Source organism: Lytechinus pictus, chromosome 14 (genome assembly GCF_037042905.1).
Source record: "Lytechinus pictus isolate F3 Inbred chromosome 14, Lp3.0, whole genome shotgun sequence".
NCBI lineage: Eukaryota > Metazoa > Echinodermata > Echinoidea > Temnopleuroida > Toxopneustidae > Lytechinus > Lytechinus pictus.
In genome coordinates this window covers 8,307,250-8,326,799 of record NC_087258.1, presented here as the reverse complement: position 1 = coordinate 8,326,799, position 19,550 = coordinate 8,307,250, and the positions used below count along the sequence as shown (strand labels likewise).

The 19,550-nt window shown below is 37.1% G+C and overlaps 2 protein-coding genes across 2 annotated transcripts; one reads left to right on the top strand and one right to left on the bottom strand.

Moving 5' to 3' along the window:
- The first annotated feature begins 615 nt into the window (after positions 1–615).
- LOC129275943 (mesenchyme-specific cell surface glycoprotein-like) lies at positions 616–10,148 on the top strand. Its single transcript, XM_064109734.1, has 6 exons — positions 616–865; positions 4,366–4,584; positions 6,052–6,247; positions 7,789–7,930; positions 9,147–9,261; positions 9,925–10,148. Exons 1-6 carry the CDS (start codon positions 667–669, stop codon positions 10,146–10,148), a joined length of 1,095 nt encoding a protein of 364 aa, XP_063965804.1. The 5' UTR covers positions 616–666.
- Positions 10,149–12,528: 2,380 nt separating this feature from the next.
- LOC129275942 (monocarboxylate transporter 6-like) lies at positions 12,529–19,366 on the bottom strand. Its single transcript, XM_054912401.2, has 5 exons — positions 19,042–19,366; positions 16,974–17,117; positions 15,670–16,032; positions 14,776–15,288; positions 12,529–13,816 (listed from the first exon to the last, which is right to left on the bottom strand). The coding sequence occupies exons 1-5, from the start codon at positions 19,235–19,237 to the stop codon at positions 13,689–13,691; spliced, it is 1,344 nt and encodes a 447-aa protein (XP_054768376.2). The 5' UTR covers positions 19,238–19,366; the 3' UTR covers positions 12,529–13,688.
- Between the last annotated feature and the right edge of the window lie 184 nt (positions 19,367–19,550).

Here is a 19,550-nt window from a genome sequence, read left to right as displayed (position 1 = left end):
TTTATCATCACTTAATCACAAATACAATAGACAAATGACCTACCATTTTAAAGCTTAGAAACTTTTCTTTCATATGAAATTACTTAGATTATTTCTTATTCACGCATGAGTGAGAAAAACAATTTGAAGAGGGGATACCAAAAAGTCACTTGGCGGGCTGTATATGGGTTTCAAATAGAAACCACATTTTTAAAAAGTTCAGTATCTGTTCTCTAATTTGATACCTCAATTACAGAAAATGGTCAAGAAATAAATAAAGTTCTGGTTATTTGAAATAAAGCTTGAATTTCAATAATTTCATAGAATGAAGAGGTTTTATAGGCTAGCGTTCAGACTTGACACTCCGTTTTGTTGACGATCAGCCATGCTTTCAGTCTTTTGTTAACCGTGCGATAGCTTCTGTGGGAAACCGGTGAAAACACTGTTATTTAATGAAATTATGGAAATCAAGCATTGTTTCGAGGGAACATAACTTTTTTTTACTTGGCGTCAGCAATTAATGTGCACTGAACTTAAAAATGCCGGCCCTAGTTGTACGTCCATGCTCTTACTGAAATATATCAATCGTTATATTCAGCCAAAATAAAATAAAAAGTAAGCAATGAATTGTTCTTCTTTATTGTTCATCGTTTAGAATAACAACATTTAGAAACTACAATCACCAAAATGTTGCCAAGAGAATGTACACGTGTCGCCGCTTTGATAGTCTTCCTTCCAGTCGTCTTTGCTGTGGTGACCATTCGACCAATCTCCACCATCTACTTGCCATACAGTTACAATGGCGATCAAGGCCTCTTTGGTATTGATGTTGCTGCAGTGGAGCAGACTGGGTATGATACTAACAACAAAATTGCTTATTCAGCAGGTAAAATATTTTCACAATTATATTCTTCTTCCCCATAGTATTTCATTCGAATGTTTCTTCCGGCTCCGTTAATAATTTAACGGAAAGGCCGCCTCAGCACAAAGTTGGTTTGACTGAAGAGAGAGAGAGAGAGAGAGAGAGAGAAAATCGGTCTAGAATAACGCTGAAAATTTCATCTAATTTGGACGAATAATAAGAAAGTTATGAGAATTTAAACGTTTCATATTTTCGCTAATTCACAAAACGGTTATATTTGCGCATCCCGGTAGATACACGTGAGTATTGAAGGGTTCGAGTTTTTGCACCTTTCGGTGAGTTGATATTTGATATTGCTATTACCAGTGGCGTACCGTGGGTCACGGCATTGGGGGGGGGGGGGGCACCAGCAAAATTTTTGAGTCACTTATATAGTGATCGCGCGAAGCGCGCTAAGTTATCAGGTATACTGACCTACTAGAGACATTTTAAGGAAGCACTTGTAGTCATTGTAATCATGAATAACATACGCATCTCAGCAATCAAATACTGCGAGCGCGAAGCGCGAGCTGAAAATTTTTGATATTCAGACCTAAAAAAAGACTTTATAATCAAATTTTTGTAATCATGATACGTACCTGTCTTGCTAAACAATGCGAGCGCGAAGCGCGAGCCGAAATTTTTGTATATATTGATCCCAAATAGGGAGATCTTAAGGACTATACTTTAGGAATCTCTTAATAGTATACATATCTCACCATAGTCATGTAATGCGAGTGCCAAGCGCTTACTGATTTTGTTAGAATTACATCTGAACACATGAAGCAATTTTTGTAGTCAATGTTATCATGATTATCATACGCATCTCACTAATAAAATATTGCGAGCGCGAAGCGCGAGCTGAAAATTTAGATAATTCAGACCTGAAGCGGGGCAGTCTAAGGCTTGTTTGTAGGAATTCACTAAGACCATACGTATTTCACTAACCAAATGATGCGAGCGCGAAGCGCGAGCTGAAAATTTTGGATATTCAGATCAGAAAAGGGGACATTTCAAGGACTGATTTTAGGAATTCATGGAGAGCAGACATATCTCACCAATCCACTGAAGCGATCGTAATCACGGACAGGAAATGTTTTATATTAAGACCTTAACATGGGGCAATCACTTTAAGTAGTCATGAAAAAGAAGCATAATGTCACTACATAAAACAATAATATATTTGGTGTATATATATTGACTTGAAAACGGGAGGTTTTCGAACAACAGGTTTATATCTCTTTAAACAGACAATGCGAGCACCAGGAACAATGAAGACATGGACCCTGAGCAAATTATGTTTCATAAAGTTATGATAAAAATGTTTCCTATGTAATATAACATAACATGATTATAATACAATATACAATTATAATGAATAATAATTTCTTCTTGCCACTACGTTCCTCTTCCTTTCTCCCTCTTTTTCTCCTTTTCCCCGTTTTTTTTTTGGCCAGCCGATTGGGGGGGGGGGGGGGGGGGCACGTGCCCCCCCGTAGTTACGCCACTGGCTATTACGCTTATACAAATAATCGTTCTTTGGATTCCATTTTCATAATAATTTTCGAACTGTTTTTTTTCTTTATATGGAAAAAATTGATAAACTATCATTGATCAATGCGTTTAGCTAGCCAGAAATAATGAAAGAAAGATCAATTGACCTATGACTGTTCCAGATATTTATGTACATAAATATTTTACAGAAATAAGCAGGGATTTATGGGGCCTTGTTTAGCTACGGGCGTCTAAGTTTCATTGACATTGTGTCTGTATATTTAACCAAGTCACCCTCGCCAGTTTAATACTTCAACTATAGACATTGCCTTCTATAATTAATGTCATACTTAAAGTTCAATTCTTAAGTCATTTACATTGGCAGGATTGGCCCGCATTCCAAAGTTGGGTTAGATTTAGACCATGGTCTAAATCTGTACTAAAATCATGGGAATTCCAAAATATCAAAATTGTGATTACATTCCATGTTTCTCTTGTTCACTGTGCTTTGTCATTGTGTGGCGAAGGAAATTGATTTTTATATTATTTTCAGACAGTCACGAATGAGTAAGAGATGAGCTTATCAACGGAACCTGTACTGATAAATATTTGTGTCACAATTAGCTGTCCATAACTTTAGAACAGTTGTCTAAATGACGACTGGAAATCTCACCGATGTATATGATGTAAACAGAGGATTAATATATTTTATTGCAGTTTTAAGCGTTTGACTATTGACTGTGTATAATGCAGATATGTCATCTTTATTCACCCCCGCCCCCACATCACACCCTGTTTTCAGGCATTATAGTCATTCCTAGACATAGCTTTAAAGGGAAATAAACCCTAATCATTAGTCGTCAAAACAAAACAAACAAAACAATCACTTTTCTTCACATGTATGTTCATGGTCATTCTTCCGGTTTGGGAATGACTCCACAAGATCAAGGGCAGATGACTTCCGATTTAAATTACGGTAATTATTGCGTATTTAGGTCAGTGTTCAAGGAAAGATCCATCCTAGCCCAAACCTAATTTTCGGTCAAATTTCGAAATTTATTTTTATTTTTTGCATATTCTGAAAGCCCGTGATTCACTCTATTGATTTGCCAAATTTCATATCAAAATTCGTATTTAAAGAATAAGAACATATTTAATTTGAAGTAATTCCCCCACTTGTTTACATCAAATAAATAAAAAAAGAGTAAATTATGTTCAGGCTCAGAAAAATCCAACGGAGTTTAGTTTAACATGGGAAGTTAATGTCACTGTTTTGCAAATACTGCATAACTTGCCTTAACTCTATTATCTAGGACGATTTTGATATTTTTTCCACAATGTCGGCTGTCTCACTCGATCCCCTGTATACGCAAATCATCTGATCTAAGGGATACCACGAATATCCATACTATTCTGATATACCATATATATATTAGACGTTTTAACAAAATAAATAATTTGTTTTTACAGTCACGCATTCCCCATCCCTACTCATTTATAACCCTGATGTCATTACATGTAGTTTAGGTCAACAAGTTTCACTTTGCTTTGGTGACATCATTTAGTGTTCCTGTATTTCATTCGGACTTTATTGAGTGTGAATTATGGAATTCGAATATGACTAATTAGAAGATATGGTGCACTATCCGGACATACATATATTATACATATATTATATATGTGTCGGTGTATATACACACCCTCACCCCCACCAACACACACACACACACTCCCCCCCACACACACACACATGTATATATATATATATATACATACATATATATCTAAATAAAAAAGAACACCTTTAACATCTTTTCAAATGAAAAATATTTTAATATATAGATTGATTTTATATATCATAGATTATAATCATTTCAAAACATGTATATAATATTTATGATTAGAATAATCTTGCGAGTCAGACCGTTTGTCCTTACCTCGAATTTTGTTTCAAATATTGCGTTTATACAATTTTCACTCGAACATGATAGGTGATAGCTATATCCACATCACTGATTGGTCGAATGTGACCACGCCCACTATACTAGAGCGTATTGCTGTGCAGACGACTTGCAACGATATCGAGACATGTGGTGATTATGTGGCGTTTGTTCTCCAGGGAACCCAGGAGACAGACAACGGAACTCTGCATATTTACCCCCTCTACGACAAAACTCATGGAAACTGGACGCAACTTCATGAAATCTCACGTAAGAATACATGTAGGCCTACTAAAAATGTAATGTATATCAAATTAGAAACATAAAGGACCCTCTTTAAATGTCCAAACACATTACATTTATTTTGATGTAAGATTTGTTATTTCAATACATCCATATAAAAGGGATGGTCCGGGCTGAAAGTATTTATATCTTAATAAATAGAGTAGAATTCACTGATCAAAATGCCACAAATTTCATCAAAATCGGATAACAAATAACAAAGTTATTGAATTTTAAAGTTTAGCAATATTTGGGGAAAACAGTCGTCATGAATATTCATTAGGTGGGCTGATGATGTCACATCTCCACTTGTTCTTATGTATTTTATTATATGAAATGAGGTTTATTCAAATTTTTTCCTCCAAGAAGTAGAAAAATTGGAATGACAACTGATTTAGTGCATTAGATATTTATTTCTGCAACTTATTTCATTATAAGGGAGACATATTATTCACACAAGTAAGAAATAATGAAAAAATTATGATTTTATGTAATAACATATTAAAGAAAACGGAAAGTGGAGATGTGACATCATCAGCCCACCTAATGAATATTCATGACGACTGTTTTCACCAAATATTGCTAAACTTTAAACTTCAATTACTTTATTATTTGTTATCCGATTTTGATGAAATTTTCGGCATTTTGCTCAGTGAATTCTACTCTATGTATTAAGATACAAATATTTTCAGCCCGGACCATCCCTTTAATGTATTGTAGACTTTGTTTAAGGAAAAATGCAAAAAAGAAAAAAAAAGAATACAATCAATCAATCAATCAATCATTCAATCTTATTTTTTTCATTATTTATCTGTCATTGGTTTACAGTTGACTTCACCTCTCCTACTCCAAACATAATGTAAATCTAGAATCTAAACAAAAAAATTATAACAAGATATTCAGTTCGGTCATTTCATTGCCTCACTTTTATAAACGCCTAATCTTCATTAAGTATTATTAATAATTTTGACCCGCTTGAAAAAAAATATGTACCGAAGTTATTTATTTCTCCTATACCCGGTACTATCTTTGCAAAGAGTGTTTTTCTTACGTCCATTCCTCCTAATCTCCCTTTTAAATTCTGTCATCATTTCATGGGGGGGGGGGGGGGGGTCTTCCACTGCACCCTGGTACCCTTGAAGTGAGTTAAATTGATGAAATTCATTTAAAAGACTATCGCTTGTGAAAAATTCGAGGAAAGAAAGATGACCAAATATCACATTGAGAGCACATTTACACCTCTCTGAAAAGTGCAAATCAACACCATTAGGTTATAACCACAAAAGTGCTTATTTGTACCTTCAAGAGAGGTGCAAAATTGCACCTTTCCAGAAGGTCGAGTGATAGGTGCAACTGTGCTCGATAACCGTGTAGGGAATAGCTCTGCACCTTTTCCGAAAACCTGCATCCTTGCTGCACCCCTATTTGTGAGTGTGCCATCTTCTCTATACGCAGTCGGTAGCAAACCTGATATGCTCCATTTCTCCCACGATTGTCGTACGATTGTCGTCGCAAACGAAGGAGAAGCTGACCAAAATGCCGACATGACAGAATTCATCAACCGTGAAGGGTCCATCTCCATCATCCGATTATCCGCCGATGGCTCCACGTTTAGTTCATCTTTGCTCAACTTCACGCAGTTTAATGACAGGTAAGACAATGTGAAAGGCTATATCATAATAAAGATAGATAAATCTCAAGAATGCAAAACCGGGTACATTACTGCAATCACATGCATTTTGTGAAATTATAATAAAATTTGATATCCTGAAGTGATCATGGGTGATTTCAAGTTCGGTTGTTGGTGTTGAGAGAGTATAAAAGCTGCTGAACTGGGCTCTTCCGCCGAGTTTTTTTTGTTTTCGTTTTTAAGAGCTTGGTTCAGAAGATCGATACCAATCGCGTTGTTGCTAGCTCATGACGTCACGCCTCAGCGCTGCGCTGCTGATCATTGACTCTACGCGAGAGGTGTGGAGGTATGAAATCGACACTATCGTCTTATTTGTTTTCTGTGTCGTTCATGAGCAGCACTTTCCAATTGCCTTGTCCAAAAAATAAAACCCATACTTTGAATATCTGTATTTCATGCGATATCAATACAATCATCTAAAATTGCGCGCATTATGACAACAGAACAATATTGATTTGGTTTTACTTATGAAATTGAACATTTTGCTTCATTATAATTCATACAAAAAACTAGAATATAAAGCATAAGGTCATAAGCAGTCCATGATGAAAAAATGTGATGGTACTATTTTCCTCGGCGATTTCCGTATTCAAATCTTGTTGGATTTTAGTGGTGGCAATTGCCGATAGACATGGTGGTTGGGTGCTTTTAAAGGAGAATGAAACCCTTGAAACCAGCTGAATCCATATCAAAGAGACAAATCAAAGAAACATATTGTTGAAAGTTTGAGGAAGATTGAATGAATAATCAGAAAGTTATGAGCATTTGAATGTCAAGATCACTAATGCCATGTAGATCCTCCCATTGGCAATGCAACCAAGATCTGTGATGTCACACACGTACAACTCCCTCATTACTTTAGTACTTATTTCACTTATATTCTCACTTTTATAGAGTCTATCACAGGGTGAGGTGTTCTCTTTATGAGAGGACAAGTGCAGAGGTTTCACAACATTATATCATTGATGAATCGTTTGTCATATGATTAGAATGAGCAAAAAGAGATGTTTTGGGGTATATTTTCAGTGTCCAAAAGGGGAGAGTTGTTCATCTGTGACATCATAGATCTTGGTCGCATTGCCAATGGGAGGATCTCCATAGCATTAGTGATCTCGACATTCAAATGCTCATAACTCTTCTATTGCTAGTCCTATTTTACTCAAACTTTTGTTGATCTTATTCTTTGATTTTTCTGCTTTCACAAAAGCTAACTTGCTCCAAGAGTTTCATTCTCCTTTAATGATAATGTAGTAATGATGATGAAGATGCATGTTGATCTTGTTAATGATGGGTGCATGCGTATCATATTAAACGTACATGTAATGACTAATGATGATGATGATAACGACGAGTATTAAGATTGGGATTATGGTGATGATGAGGATTAGGATGAATATGGACACAATAGACATGATGTAGGAGGATATTATAGAATGTATGATGACAATGAATAATATTGACGATAAAATGTGGCGTTCAGGTGTCTGATTTTTTTTTATTAGGGCGGATGAATACGTCGCAAGAGGAGTGCGTTACCCATACCGCGGGGAGTTAGATGGTGCTAGTGATACGTTCGCCCAAAACATGGAGCCTGAATACATCACATATAATCATGATGATACGAAAGCATTCGTTGCCTTACAGGTACGTATGTCATTGCTCACCCCTGTTCGCTCTTGATGTTGCATGACGCAGTTGTGTTTCATAAACTTGTTCTGTTCGTTAGTTATGCGAGCGGCTTTATTAACGACTATACGAAGGACTGGTGACCCTTTCGTATGAAAAAAATAAACACCAATGAAAATCTAGTGTATATAATTGACCACAAGAAAGGTTCACTAGTCAATAGTAAAGCTTTTCAGAACATTCGAACGGCTTTATGAAACACCCACTACTTTTTCACCTATGAGTCTTTTCTATTTTCTTCCTTTCTCCTCTTTACCCCCTTACCTTTCTTTTCTTTGTCATTTTGAAAACTACAGAGGGATCATATCACTCCTATTTATTCTCCTGAGGAAAAATAGCCCACAGGAAATAAAATGACCATGAAAAAACGGAATCCGATTAATGGAAGTGAATCTTATATGTCATATGTAGATACTTAACTTTTGGGAACCAAGTTAAAGCAGAATATTGGCATTTACCACCAAATTATTCAGGAAGCCAGTGTGGTTAAGCAGTCTGGGTGTTATATAACAAGATAAATAGTAAATGACACAATGGCATACACAATAGCTTATAAAGATTTACCACCTTATTTTCGCTTCGAAATATTAGCAATGTGAATGTCAATTCTATTTACTGGTTTTATTGGGGATATTGGGGACGTGACAATCTTGGAGCGGTCGTGTATTTTCCTTCTTCCATGTCTGCAGCTCCCAAATCGCGGAACAATCTCGCAAAACAAAGTAAAGTAACTGTAAATTGCTAGAACATTTCAAATTCCGTTTAAAGACGTTTCAAATGACACATTAATTTCACCTTATGTTCAATACATATGTATAAGTGTAATGTCCTTCGGAGGGGACCTTAAGCCGTCGGTCCTCTGGTTGCTTGCTTACAAGCATTCATGCTTTCTTAGCAATCAGGTAAAAAAATCACCACCAATGTAATCATGATTAATCTTAATCGAAATAATTTGTATTTCATTGTCTTCATTATCATGATTATTGACGCCATTGACATCCTTATGATGAAGACTTCACATGGGGTTTATCTCCATAATCATTTTTCATGGACAACTTCAGCATTCTCTTCTTAGATGAATTAATATCAAAACAATTCAGAACAACTAACGATCAGATGATCCTATAAATCTCATGTCCGATATGTTCCCTTGACGTTAAATTCCACCTTGTAGGAAAACAATGCCATTGCCGTGGTGGATCTGGTTGCTGATGAGATAGAGGACATTTATCCCCTTGGTGAAAAGAACTGGATTGACTTTGATCTAGATGCAAGTGACAAAGATGACGGTAAGGAGAAAAAAAGAATCAAAGTCAATGTTTTATTTTATTATTTGTATTTTATCATGTTTATTCAGCATTTTAAAAGATAGATGATACTAAGGTACATCATAATTATAAACAAAACAATGAGAACATTTAGAGCAACACACCTTACGTGATCTTTGAAGAGGCTGGGAGGGGGGGGGGGGGTTATAGAAAAAGTTAACTTATTAACATAACCCGCGGGTTTTCCCCCCAGACAATGGTCCAATATGTGATTTAGACAATTCAAGCAAACCCTAACAATACCTTCTCCAATTTTCATATTTTGTTTAGATATGGTTTCATTGTGACTACCTTTTTCCTCTTGATACATTGAGCTTTGTATCTTTTATAGTGAAAATGCGCTATAGAAATGTTCTTCCTATTTTTTTTTCTTCTTCTTCTACCACTACTACTTCTTCTTCTCCTTCATCATCTTCTTCTTCTTCTTCTCCTTCACCTTCTTCTATCATCTTCTTCTTTTCTTCATCATCTTCTTCTCCTTCACCTTCTTCTTCATCATCTTCTTCTCCTTCACCATCTTCTTCTCCTTCACCTTCTTCTTCTTCCTCCTCCTCTTCGTATTTTTCTTATTATGATTATCATTAGAATAATTATTGACTGAGCTCTTACAATTATTTGCATCAGCTATCATGTTTAGGAGAAACAATATATCCAGTTTCTACCAACCTGACGGGATCAAGTATTTCGAAGTGGATGGAGTCGGCTACATCGTAACGGCCAATGAGGGCGATACTTTTGAGTACACGCTGGGTACTGATGAATGGACGGAGGACCAGAGGGGAAACGACTTCAAAGCAGGTAAAGTGTATAGGATATATTTCACAAACAGATTACTGATCGTAGGTTAACACAACTCGACGCAATATGAATGTAAGAAAGGCGGCATTAGGGGAGAGTTTCATGGAATGACTTGTCGGACGCTTTATACCAAAAACACTATTTATCCGACAGTTACCATAGTAACGGTGCTTCTCAGCCAATCAAAATCAAGGAAAGTTGTCAGATCTGACAACTTGCCGGATGGAAATGATGATGAAACGCTCCCTGTATATTTTGATGGGGAGGGGGGGGGGGGGTATTTTAACGGACGCATGACAAATATCATGCAGCTGATATCACTAAACTTAAAGGTCAAGTCCACCCCAGAAAAATGATGATTTGAATGAATAGAGAAAAATCAAACTAGCAAAACGCAAAAAATCATCAAAATCGGATGTAAAATAAGAAAGTTATGACATTTTAAAGTTTCGCTTATTTTTCACAAAACAGTGATATACACATCTCAGTGACACGCAAATGAGACAGTCGATGATGTCCATCACTCACTATTTCTTTCGTTTTTTTATTGTTTGAACTATACAATATTTCAGTTTTTACAGATTTGACAATAAGGACCAACTTGACCTAACCATATAGCATTAAAACAATGCTAATTCGGCGTAACAGGGGTCGGTGGCCAGGGGGGGCAAGAGCCAAAAATTTCCCGGTCATATCATTGAACAGGCAATGGCGTCATAAGGCAAACATTTTGAGGGGGCGATATGGCGTATCGGGAAAATGTATATATATATAAGCGAGCGAGCGAAGCGAGCGAGCAAAAAAAATTTGACATCTTTATTGCAAAAAATCCAATTTTGTGATAGATTTTGACATAATGTTAAAAAGATGATATCATATATTCACCCTCCTCTCTTTCCTTTTTTCTCTCTTTTTTTGTACGCCACGGTGAACAGGATTTTTGTTATGAACTTATGATTGTGAGCATCAGGGCGAAGCTCTATATGCTTGAGGGGGCCGAGTATGGCGCTTTTGGCAAGAAGTAGCTTGATATAGGTCCCGAGCGAGCGAAGCGAGCGAGATAAAAAATTACCTTTTCATGAGAATCTAACATGAAGATAGATTTTAACGTGATATTCAGAAAAATATAATACACTTTCCTTTCTTTCCTCATTTTGTTTGTTTGGTTGTAGAACTTTTGGGGGCCATGGTCCAAACTCATCCATATAACAGTGCTTTATGGGTAGGGTCCAGGGCAGAGCCCCGGAACCTCTTGATATCAAAGCCATTTTAAACCTTACAGATGGCCACTTATTTTAATCAAATTGCGTGTATATTTATATAGCTTTAACACAACACATAAATTCAATGCAGTTGTGTATCGTAATCATCCAAATATTGTGAGGGGCACACCATAGCAAATGTGGGAAAATTTGTAAAAAGTCGCCAGCGAGCGAAGCGAGCCAGAAAAAAATGGCCTGTTAAAATGAAATTCTAATTATGTGATAGATTTTTACATCATTATAGCAAATATCATGTCATATATTTTTTTTCATTCATCTCATTTCGCTGCCTCCTTTATTTTCTTTTATTTCCCCTTGGCTGTGGAACCACCCCCCGGTACGCCAGTGCTTCAACGTAAAGCTTAATGCAGGAAAGGTCCATATAGGGGCCCGTTATAGAACCCATTGGAGGTTACAGATGAAGAGCCCCCACTGCACGGGGTCTTGACTCTTGGACAGAGCCTTTGGAGATTTAGCAAGTTTATGATAGACTTTCATACGACATTATGCTATATACCATCCAATTTTCTTCCCGCTCGTTATCTCAATCCTCGGCAGCCCGGTAGTGTACGTTATCTTGTCCCTATTCTTTATTTTCCAATTTAGATTTTGGCTAATTCCATTCTGCCTTTATTTCCCGCTTTTGTTTGCCTTTTTGTCATCTTTAATTTATTTCCCTGTCTTACTAATCATGCTAATGTATTTGTATATCGGGGCGAATTGTTCTTTGTCACTTGTTCTTTTTCCTTCCTTTTCCCGTTATCTTTCCGTTTTCCCTTTTTTATGTTTTTTCTTAGTTTTCTTTTCCCTTTTCCTTTCCCTTTCCCCTTTTTTCTTTCCTTTCCCTTTCCCTTTCTTCCCCCCTTTTTTTTCTTTTTCCCGTTTTTTTTTTATTTTCCCGGTGAGCTCCGCCAGGGGGGGGGCAGCTTGCCCCCCCTGAATTAATCTTTGTTTCACTTGACAATGAATAGGAAATTAGAATATTTCATATAATGAAATACAAAATAAATAGTGAGTGGGTGACGCCATCGGTCTTCTCATTTGCATACCGACCATAATGTGCATATAACTGTTTTGTGAAATTAGGCGAAACTTTAAAATGCCATAACTTTCTTATTTTACATCCGATTTTGATGAAATTTTCAGTGTTATATGCCTGTTGGATTTTTCTGTTTTTATTCAAATCAAATAACATGACTAATGGTTGGGTTGGACTTGTCCTTTAAACAAAAAGAATATAACTCCTCACTCTATAAGGCAGTTGATGAATAAGTTTTTTTTCTTTGGTTGGTGGAAATGAGTGCACCTAATTGGCCCGTGGGTTAAACCATGTCAAACATGCTTATAGCAAGATTTATTCACAATTCTCGCTACCCCAAATAGGAACAAAAATCTCATAATGCGCGAGACGAGATAATTTTCACTCCGTCGGGTCGTCATCACCACTTCCGGTTTAGAGTCATGCTTGCGCGAGGTTCGCGATACTGAGTTTTCCACCACGCTGAAATCGATGCCAATCAGCGTAATATGTACAAAGTATAATACTTTTTATTACATTTGGTCAGTTTTGATTCCATTTGAATTATAAATAAAAATAAAAAATGCATTTCACGTGAGAATAATTTTTATTCATGTTTTTATTTGGTTATAAAAAAATCAAACAAATAATGAATATCTTAAAATTTTGCATTTAGCGACCGGCCTGACATCACGATCGTATTCAACTAGACACTAAATATATTCAGCATTCATTTCGTTCAATTTTTCGTCGACCACAAAATGGATAAAAATCAGTTTCGGAACTTAAAAAAATCTTAACTGACAGATGAATACCGTGCAATGGAAAGCGTCAGGCAGAATTAGTGACTTTAGCAGAAAAGGCTGTAAAACTGTTAGTGAAAGAGAGGGTTGTGATCACGAACTTTCCGAGCGAAAGCTACGTTGTGTTGTTGTGCATGACGGCACTGTTGATCTAAATGGCAAAACAGTGCGTTGGACTTCCGAACAGGAAGTTGTAATACCGAAAAAGCTATCCCATAATGCAATGCACGTTACAGGGATTTTCCCGGATCTTGGCGAAATCGCTATTTGGGGTAGCGAGAATTGTATACTGGTATTTTATACCTTTAACAAACATAGTGTTACTATAATCATATCCTTAACAATATAGTAATAAGAAACGGGGAAGGTAGACAGACATGCAATGTCGCATATGGGTCGTGCAATGCCATCATGATTGCAAGTCGAATTGAATCATCATAAGAGATTACAGTCATGTACCTCTGAGACAAATTCCCTTTCGAAGTCATTTCTCAGACACAATGAACTTCAAGAACTATGGGGAATTTCTTTCGGATTGCACCTGAGTATTAGCATGGGTATGAGAACGATGGTTTCAATCACGGGTAACATTCTAAATGTAGCCTCGAAGGATGAGAAGCGGTCTGCAATCATGCCTGTAAAGAAGATAAGGCAAAGTTAGAAAGGACTGGCTATGTCCCTATTTAAAATATTATGCAACGATGTCTACTATGAACTCTACAGTAGTTATTTATAAGTTTTTTTATTTTCAATATTAAAAATAAACTTTACTGTTAAAGAGTTTACACGTTTGATTAACCTTTGAAATAACTATACTGTAGAGTTCATATAGAAAACAACGATGAATACAAAATTTAAACCTTTTTAAGTTTTTGTTTCTGATGTATTATTAGCGTGTTTTCGCAATCCCTACGCAGATGCTCACGTAATCACGTCTCAGCGCGCTATCACGTTTTGAGCAATTTCGTAAAAGCGCGTCCTCTAATCGACAAAGTGTATACATGTATAGGTCTACACTTCGTTACTTAGCACGCCGAGATATCACGAAAAGTCACAGTTTTGCACATACGTGACATGTGGCTTTGCGCTCGTTACCCAACAGTTTATCAAGATTTTTAAAATTGCAAGAGCTTGCTAGTAGGACTAATCATGACGTCACACACCAAATGATATCCAACCGACATGATCGACTAGCCCACAATGTTTGTGTGCAACAAAGTCCAAAACTCTCACCCTAGACCATCCTGTATTCATGTCAATTTTGTTATTAGGCCTACAGGATGATTCGTATTTTGCTGGTAGCATTTCACCAAAGTGTTAAGTCATATTAACCCAACACTTTGTAGATTGGGGGGGGGGGGGTCATTTTTTTACGAATGTAGTACGCAAAACGTGATAGCGCGCCGCGACGTGATTACGTGAGTAAACGTTGCAAGCCAGTTTGAGTTTATTCATTATCATTACAGTTAGCAGGTGTTGTTGTACGTTCGGATCAGACTCATGATTGGAGGGGCGAGCAGTGGTGCACTGGCAATAATCAGCCCCTCCATTCATTAGTCTGATGAGAACGTACCAGCTCCACTGCTTTTCTCACCTCCGAGGTAGCCACCAAGTACCGCCCCAATCCCGAAACAAAATTTGTCCACTGCCAACGCGACGTCAAACTTCTCAGGAGACGCCCTGTCCCTCATGTAAAGTATTTCCAACGCCGCCCTCCCTCCAATAGACATCGCGGAAAAGCATGACGTCATTATCATGGCGACGCAGTTGACGAAATACACATCGCATAGGAGAGAAACGATGCTCACCAATGTGGCGAAGATATATACATCAGTTGGATGAAAGATGTTTTTGGTTAAGATCCCGACAGCAGTTCTGCTGATGATATTCCCAATCGATGCTATGAATGTCAGGATGATAGTGTAACGGATAGAAAGACCCCTCTCCAAAGCATGAGGTACAATAAAGGAATGCCAGCAGGCATATACCATAGAGAACGAAATATTAACAACATGTGCTGCGTTGAAATAAGGATCTACGAAGAAGTCCGATTGGCGGATAATTGTGGTGATCCTACGCCAGACACCAACTTGCGTAGTGTTGATTCCTTTACAGGAGAATCAATGAGAAAGAAGAGAATCAGTGTTAGTATCTAGAATTGTGTTATTACTTGATTTGGACAGAGTTGAATTACTCGCCATAACACTTAAACTGTGTGAAAACGGATTTGATATTTTATTTCCGAGGTGGAGAGATTAATCGTAAGGCATACCATTTGTTAACTTTCTGATAGAATTGTCAATGCGTAGAAACTAGCAAACCCGAATCAAGTTCGTGTTTTACTTGTGACAGTTGGTGGAAATCTGATCACACGATTTTGAATTGAAGATATTATGTAACGATTATTTCCTAGATATACGTAAAAGGCCTCAATATTTTATTTTTAAATGAGTAATTTATATCCCTACATTATGTTCCACGAACTCACCTGATTGGTCCCTGGCCCTCCCCTCTCTATTGGTCTTCCTTTCACATCCTTCCGGGCACACTTCCTCGCTATCGGGTAGGGCTAGATAATTGCTATCGGATCCATTGAGTTGTTTGTTCGTTTTGTATACGTCTAAATTAATTTTAGCAGCACAGGGAATGATGTGTGCCATCAGGGCACTTAGAATGAGCAGTCCGCCTCTCCAACCGTAAGTTCCACGTAGGAATTCAGCTATGAGGGGAAATAAAACCATTCCTACCCCGTAGCCAGTGACACCAAGGCCGTACAACACGTTGTAATTCTCTTTGGCCACCAGATGCAACGCCATGATGCAATTTAACATTTGAATGCAGATGCCAAGACCTAATGAAGATGAGTTGGAAGAAATGTACACACTTATTTAGCTTCGACTAAAAGCATCAAATGAGCATTATTGCTGATTATCCTGGAACACCATACACAGGTTGGCACTTATAAGCTCACTTAATGTTGAATTGACACCTGGGGGGGGGGGGGGGGGGGGTTAATCATCAATATTTTTTGTTCGACAAGTTGTCAGATTTGACAACTTTCCTTCATTTTGATTGGCTGAGAAGAACTTTTATTCTGGTCACTGCAGGATAAAAATAATAGAACTTGTCGAATAGAACTTAATAGAACGGAAAGACTTATCGGACGTTTTATCCGATATTTCCCTAAGTTTCAATGCTTCTCAGCCAATCAAAACTAGCGAAAGTTGTCCGATCTAATATCTTGGCGGACAAAGAAACATATTAAAATAATGAAACGTTTCCCAGAGGACACGTTGAGAATCACGCGGGCAAAAATGGTCTCTGCAGTAGTTTTGACTAGTGGGAGACTCTCCAATGCATCGAAAGGATTTTATATATCTGGCTGGGACAGTATCGTGAAAAAGAGTTTAAAGGTGAGGCAAAGCGTTCTCTCAAGAGGACCTGATGCTTTTACCCAACTTAAAACTAACTAGGCAAGATTAGTTTGAGATTTGATTTTAATCTCGGTCCCAACTCTCTATAAAAAAAATTCTTATAGAATTACAATTCAACACGAAAGTCGGATGTGATGGCTCAGTGGTAGAGCGCCCGCCTCTTGAACGAGGTCGTGGTCGAGCCATTCCAACGGATTAGGAAATGGGACCTTCTTTCTTGTTAGATTGTTCGACATCCTACGTATGAATTTGAAACAAGGTATGTTATGTAGGGGCCGATGGGAAATGGTTCATAAGAGCTAAAGTGGCTACACTGGGTTTATTAGGACCATCAATATTTGTATTATGAATAATTTACCGGCTATCGATAGACTGATGGCGATATGAAGATTACTGGTTGCCATGGAAATCAAAGCCATCCCAAGTGGAGGAAGGCACGCCCCACATATCAGAAGCTTCCGACGGATAGAACGACGTCGATAGAGGGCAGCTATTATGACAGCTGGAAAGAACCACAAATCAACACAATCAGCGAAATCGGATAACAAAAATGTTGTTGTAGATGTTATCATATTAACAGAAACAAGAATGACGATGACAAACAAAAGCTGCCCCCGCAAGGGTCCAATTGGATGAGACAGTAGTTTTGAGGGGCTGTCTACTGCCTATTGTGCAAAATCAATATAACCCCTGATATTGGGTCCATAGTGGCTAGATCCGCCACGCCCCACTTCCCCCGCCGATTTTCCACGGAATTTCATAAAGTTGTTATTATGGAGGAAAGCATATTGCATATTTTTTATTGATATAAATAAAAAGGGCATAAATAGCAAGCTGGGGATCGAACCATAATGATATTCATCGAGCAAAATGCTGAAAAGTTGATCAAAATCGGATAACAAAACAAAGCTATTGAATTTTGAATATTTGCATTATTCAGGCATGTCTTCATGAATATTCCTTAAGTGGGCTGATGATGTCATATCCCCACTTGTTCTTTTGTATTTAATTGTATAAAAAACTATTTGAATATATTCTGATGAAGCTAGAGGGATTGGCCATCATGAGCAGATGTGACCTTCATATATAGGCCTACGTTGATTTGCTCATTTCAGTAAAGTGCGATGACATACCTACATGTAAACAAAAAAGAAAATCTGACCTCCTTTTTTCAATTGGTCTTTCTTTGAGAATTCGAAGGGGTGGATTGACATTGTAATATGTGTATCTGTGTAACGCCTGAGTAAGATTGTGAAGGTCTACGTTCACGCAGTATAGGCCTATAGAGAAACTGAAAACCTATTTTTATATACGCTTTTATATACAGCTTTTTGAATTTGTTTTGTTATGCGGGGGACGCAAATTGCCTCCGAAACTATTTACGCATGTTTAGATATGATTTTAAAAAATTAATATCGCTGTTCACTGCCACTGTCTTCAAACACTTTGTAACGTAGATGTCAGAACATTTTTGCTCTTACTAGCTTGTGGAGCGACCAACTGAAAAATATCGTATTTTCTCCAAAACGTTTGTTTGGTGCTATTTGGTGCAATTTTGGGCTAAGATTTCATGAGATAGAATAGCGCGCATGAAAGAAGTAGAGAACAATTGTTATCTACTTTTGCAAATTATTTTGCGAGCCAATTCATTAAATTTCCAAAAGGTATGGAAGACATGCTATTTCTTCCTAATCCTTGTTTATTTATTTGTTTATTTCATTAACATCTTTGTTTGGGGGATGTGTCTTCTGTCCCCTTTGTGAATGGTGGTTGTAATTCAAAGAGCAGATTAATATTGTGATTAACATCATTTTGAATTCATGATTTCTAACAATATATATTCACACGCATTAATGTTCTATAAGCCTGGGAAAAAACATAATTATATAACCTAAATATGCTATTGTCATTAAGGAAAAAAGAACAAGGGACTGGATTAAACACCACAATGTTAGTCTATCATGCATATAGATATATATACATGTAGTTATCTTTAAACATTATCTCGCTTAAAGAAATTAGGGTGTGTATTGATCCAGCTTCGTATCATATTTGTGAAATAAAATACCTTGATTTGTTTGAAGTCAATTGAAATATGTTACCCGAATAAGTCCATACGTAAAATAAATTGAAATACTCACGAGCTTTCGACTAATTATTACAAAAATAAAACACTAAGGGATGTCATTGAAAACTGTATAAAGGCAAATACATCAATGAAATGAGAATTTAGTTAATCGGGAAGGTTTGGGGGAGTGTAGGGTACGTAGAAATTTGTTATATATTTCATTGTTTATAATCTGCTATATCAAATTGCACGAAACGAAATGTATGCGTTGGAAATGGAAATAAACAAAACGAAATGATCTGAGATGAAAAGGGGTGTAGTTAATAGGGAAGGTTAAGAGCGTGTAGGGTATTCTTACTTGGAAAATTGCAAAATAAAGTGAGGAGTCCAAGCGCCAAGCCGAGATCTGTGGCTGTTGTTCCAAGATCATTGCTGATGTCTTCAAGATAGACCCCAATCACCTTCATTATGCCGACGTGATAGCAAGACCACATGAAGGTGCACAACACGATAGGTAAACATGGGGATGACACCATTTCATACAATTTCCCCATGCTATGTTCAGAGCGATCATCAATGTATTGATCAGCAATATTTGGCGGCCATAACTGGAGGCTTCCAAAGAAAGAATTAAAAGCACTCTCAAATTAAGGGTTATGCAAGGAGCCAGGCGCGTCCCTATGTCCGTGCATAACCATTTTTTGCTAGGTAAATTTGAAGTCCCCAGTTAGAAATCACCATAAAAATCAGCATCCAAATCGAATGGCCTATACTCAGAGAACTAGAGGTTCATGCGTTTGCAAATAAAAAAAAAATGTTAAAACAGCAAATACTATCTCGAACAACATAAATACAAACAAACAAAGT